At 49.6% G+C, this 4,840-nt stretch overlaps 1 protein-coding gene and 1 long non-coding RNA gene across 2 annotated transcripts in view; one reads left to right on the top strand and one right to left on the bottom strand.

Annotated features, from left to right (window-relative positions):
- Positions 1 to 3,187, bottom strand: part of IKBKB (inhibitor of kappa light polypeptide gene enhancer in B-cells, kinase beta) — a 61,887-nt gene extending 58,700 nt beyond the window's left edge. Inside the window, exons 1-2 of the mRNA XM_012001580.1 lie at positions 3,014 to 3,187; positions 2,276 to 2,398 (exon numbers count right to left, since the gene is read on the bottom strand). Coding sequence (XP_011856970.1) covers positions 2,276 to 2,380 — 105 coding nt within the window. The 5' untranslated portion in view covers positions 2,381 to 2,398; positions 3,014 to 3,187. The remainder of the gene's footprint in view (positions 1 to 2,275; positions 2,399 to 3,013) is intronic.
- Positions 3,188 to 3,192: 5 nt separating this feature from the next.
- Positions 3,193 to 4,840, top strand: part of LOC105554916 — a 19,192-nt gene continuing 17,544 nt past the window's right edge. Inside the window, exon 1 of the long non-coding RNA XR_001008403.1 lies at positions 3,193 to 3,846. This is a non-coding gene — a long non-coding RNA (uncharacterized LOC105554916). The remainder of the gene's footprint in view (positions 3,847 to 4,840) is intronic.

Genomic DNA, 4,840 nt, shown 5'->3' on the forward strand with positions numbered 1-4,840 from the left:
ACAACAACAACAAAAAACTGATCTCACAGAAGTAGAAAGTAGAACAGTGGTCACCAGAGGCAGGAAAGGGTGAGGGTGTGGGGGCTGGGTGTGGAGGGGAATAGGGAGGGACTGGTTAATGGGTACAAAATTATAGTTAGGTAGAATAAGTTATAGTATCCTATAGAACAACAGGGTGACTACAGTGAATAAAACTTTATTATACATTTCAGGCCGGACGCAGTGGCTCACGCTTGTATTCCAAGCACTTTGGGCAGCTGAGGTGGGCGGAACACCTGAGGTCAGGAGTTCGAGACCAGCCCAACCAACATGGTGAAACCCCATTTCTACTAAAAATATAATAATTAGCCGGGCATGGTGGTGCACACCTGTAATTCCAGGTACTCAGGAGGCTGAGGCAGGAGAATCACTTGAACTTGAGAGGCGGAGGTTGCAGTGAGCCAAGATCGCACCACTGCACTCCAGCCTGGGCAACAGTGCTAGACTCCATCTCCGGGAAAAAAAAAAAAAAAAATTATTGTGTATTTCAAAATAGCCAGAAGAAAGAATTTTGACTGTTTCCAACAAAAAGGATAAGTGTTTCAAGTGATGAATATGCCAATTACCCTGATTTGATCATTACACATTATGTGTCAAAATATCACACTGTCCCCCATAAATATGTACAATTATTATGTGTCAATTAAAAATAAAAACAGGCCAGGTTCAATGACTCATGGCTGTAATCCCAGCACTTTGAGAGGCCAAGGCAGGAAGATAACTTGAGGCCAGGAGTTCTAGACTAGCCTGGACATTGAGAGACCACCATCACTACAAAAAATAAAAAAAAACCCTCAGCTGAGGCCATGTCCCATGGCTCAGGCCTGTAATCCCAACATTTTGGGAGGCAAAGGTGGGAAGACTGCCTGAGGACGCGAGTTCGAGACAAGCCTGGGCAACATAGCAAGACCCCATCTCTACAAAATTAAAATAATTCTCACTTTCATGTGGATCTGCTTATTTTGTACCGTGCAATACTGGGAAGACATCATAATTAGCAAATATTATAAATACTTTTTTTTTTTGAGACAGGGTCTCATTTTGTAGCCCAGGCTGGAATGCAGTGACACTGTCTCAGCTCACTGAAACCTCCGCCTCCTGGGTTCAAGCGATTCTCCTGCCTCAGCCTCCTGAGTAGCTGAAGTTACAGGCACGTACCACCACAGCAGCTAATTTTGTATTTTTAGTAGAGATGAGGTTTCACCATGTTGGCCAGGCTGGTCTCAAACTCCTGACCTCAAGTGATCCTCCCTCCCAGGCCTCCCAAAGTGCTGGGATTACAGGCGTGAGCCAATGTACCCGACATTTTAAATGATTTCTAAAAAATGGTTTTGAAACAAGGTCTCCCTCTGTCACCCAGGCTAGAGTGCAGTGGCACAATCATAGCTCACTACAGCCTCAAACTCCTGGGCAAGAAATCCTCCCACATCAGCCTCCAATGTAGTGGGACTACAGGTACGCACCATGGCTGCCTAATTTTTTTTTTTTTTTTTTTTTTTTTTTTGAGATGGAGTCTCAATCTGTTGCCCAGGCTGGAGTGCAGCAGCGCAATCTCCGCTCACTGCAACCGCCGCCTCCTGGGTTCAAGCGATTTTCCTGCCTCAGCCTCCCAAGTAGCTGGGACTACAGGCACATCCCACCAAGCCTGGCTAATTCTTTGTATTTTTAGTAGAGATGGGGTTTCATGGTGTTAGCCAAGATGGTCTCGATCTCCTGACCACGTGATCCGCCTGCCTCAGCCTCCCAAAGTGCTGAGATTACAGGTGTAAGCCACCACGCCCAGCTGGCTGCCTAATTTTTAAAACTTTTTTGTAGAGACGAGGTCTTGCTATGTTGCCCAGGCTGTTCTTGAACTCCTGGCATCAAGGAATTAAAATATTTTAAACTATTTAATTATCCTCATCCTTTAAATTTTCCTATTTCTGTATGTTTTATAACATATATCAGTATACATTAGTACATGATATTCTACTGTAACCATATATATATATAATACAGACTAAGAGCTTATCTTTTCTTTTACTGTTTATTTAGGTGACATAGTCAATAAAGCTTGGAGACCACTAACCTGGAGTCAGCTCAGAAGTCCTGAAGCCCTCTTCCCAGTCCCCTATTCACTGTCCCAAGATGACCAAAGCCAAAGGTGAGCCCTTGGCCCAGTAGGATCAGAGAAAATGGAGGCAGTGAGGAGGGAGCCTGGCTTCCCGCCCCTCCCCAAGCTGCACAGAGGGCCTACCTGATTGTGCCATCGGATGACATTTCCAAATCCCCCTGTCCCAAGGCGCTCTTTCATTTCCCAGGCCCCACATGTCTGGGTTGTCAGGGAAGGTGACCAGCTCATACTGATGTCGTGCTAACTCTGTAAGCAATTTGGGATGGGGAAAAAAGGTTAGGATTAAGAAAAAAAAATGGAGCTCAAAGAGATGGAGAAGGCAAGAGATACCACTGCTCTTGAATGGGAGAGAAGAAAAATACAACTGGTTTTTTACTTTGTAAAGAAACCAATGTGTTTGGTTTGTCCAAACTTTGTGGCAAACTTTTGTCCCTCTCACCCTCCCCCATCCGGTTGCTGTGGCATCAGGCAGGGAAGAAAGTCACCGAGGGAGGCGATGTCCACGCCCTTGCCCCAGCGAGGGGATCCCCAGCTGACTCCACCAGGGGCGCCCGGGCCTGCCCGCCTTCTGCCCGAGGTAGCAGGGACAGAACCTACTTCTGAGCGTCCCCTCGGTCACGTGTTTCTTTACAACGTTCCCATAAATCGCAGGTTTCCCTCAAAGCCACCCACCCCCAAGAAGCCATCCCAGCCAGGGCTGTTTCTCCCAGCTTCCCGAACTCCAATCCGCACGAGTGAAACGCTCCCCAGTCCGCAAGCTGCGACTTTCCAGCGGCACAGAGGGGTCTTCTGGGCCTTGCAGGCAGCGGAGCGGCGGGGCCTGCAGGTGGTACCCGGCCCGCACCCGCAAGGGGGACTCACCTGTAGGCAGGGACGCGGGGCAGGGGGAGGGCTCCCCGGGGCGGGGGAGGCGGGGCTGGGGCGGCCGAACCCTGGGCTCTGATACCCCTCTGAAAACATTAAAAAGCGGGAATCTTAACGCGGGCAGCGCGGCGCGACTTCCTCAAACACTTCCTGCTCTGACATCACTGAGCACGTGGGCCGCGGCCGCTCTTAAAGTGGCCGCGAGGGGCGTGAGGCTGACCAGGTCCGGATGCTGCGAGCGCCGCGGGCCAGGTGGGCCTGTCCCGGGACCCGCAACTGGGCGACTTCCCGGGGGCGGGGGTGGCGTGTGGCCTCTAGAATAAACTGAGGGAAAGTGGACAGACCGTGCTCACCGATTTAAAAGAACAGCCCTGAAATGACCCCCGTTACGCCCTGTTCTCTTTAGACAAGTGACTTCCACCTGGAGCCGTTTCTGGGCCCAGGCATGGGGATTTCCTCACCCGGCCGCTTAGGCTTTCACCTCGGTGGAATTTCCCGCGCCCCTGCTGGGATGATTTAGGGACTGTTAGCTAGAACTGCCCTTGCCGCCCGCCCTACTGCGGGCGCTCCCCTGTCTGTGGGGGGTGCTTGGCTGGGTGTGGAGAAGGATCAATCACAGCTGACTCCTCAGAGGTGACAGCCCCCGCCCCCTTAAAAACAAGAAAAGACCTAGAAGTGTGAAGCCAAACTGCAGCCCCACCCCCAGTGACAGGAGCAACCCGCGAGGCGCACAGCCTAAGGTTCATCGTTCATCTCCTTCTGCTTGGAGTCAGAACGTCCTCCCTGCTGAGTTCCTCCGTTTTGTGGGATTACATTAGTGGACAAAGGAGGTGTGTGTGTGTGTTGCTATATTTTATTCAAGCAGGAAAAAACTACCAAAGGAACCTGAAGATGATAATAATAGCTCACATCTATAGAGTGCTTACGCAGTGCAGGGCTCTGTTCTAAATCTCTGAACTTAGATTTCCTTACTCAATCCTCAGGGCAACCCTGTAAATTGGACAATACTGCATCATCATTATTATTATTATTATTGTTGTTATTATTATTTCGCTCTGTCACCCAGGCTGGAGTGCAGTGGTGTGATCACAGCTCACTGCAGCCTCCAACTCTTGTGCTCAAATGATTCTCCTGACTACAGGTGCATGGCCGCCATACCTGGTGGCGGGGGTCTCACTCACTGAGTTGCCCAGGCTAGTCTCCAACTCCTGGGCTCAAGGGATCCAGCCGCCTGGACCTCCCAAAGTGTTGGAATTACAGGTATGAGCCACCGCACCTGGTCTGCATTATTATTATTTCCGAGGCACAGGGCTGCTACGTAGATGAACTGATACTCAAACCCTAGCAACTGGTTCCCGGGTTCTTAATGGGTGGTTAAAAGTAGCATGTTAAGTTCAGAGGGAGGCAAACTGGATTTTGAATTCAGATACTGCTGTTGACTACCTCTGAGGCACTGGGGCTGGTTTGTTAAACACTCTGAGCATCTATTTCCTCTTTTAAAATTTAGGCAGTATTAGGTTGAATTGCATTTAATTGTCATTTTTTGGAAATTGAAAACAGCCAAAACATCAGTGACAAAGATCAGCAGTTTCATCTGCTTCACTGTAATAGCAGGGGGACAGGCGGGCTCATAGAAAGTCATAGAAAGAAGGCCACCCCAGAGTTGTTGTGAGGGACAAATGAGATATTGATAGCAGCAGTGCATGACAGCCCTGGAGTTGAAGTTAACTCAGGGACAGATCTCAACCCAAACATAGGGGTCAGTGGTGTCCAGGGCTGTGCTAGGCAGGCTGGCTGCTCTGTTTCTTTTCCCTCCCCCTCCCC

Source organism: Mandrillus leucophaeus, unplaced genomic scaffold (assembly GCF_000951045.1).
Source record: "Mandrillus leucophaeus isolate KB7577 unplaced genomic scaffold, Mleu.le_1.0 Scaffold664, whole genome shotgun sequence".
In the NCBI taxonomy this organism is placed as follows: Eukaryota; Metazoa; Chordata; class Mammalia; order Primates; family Cercopithecidae; genus Mandrillus; species Mandrillus leucophaeus.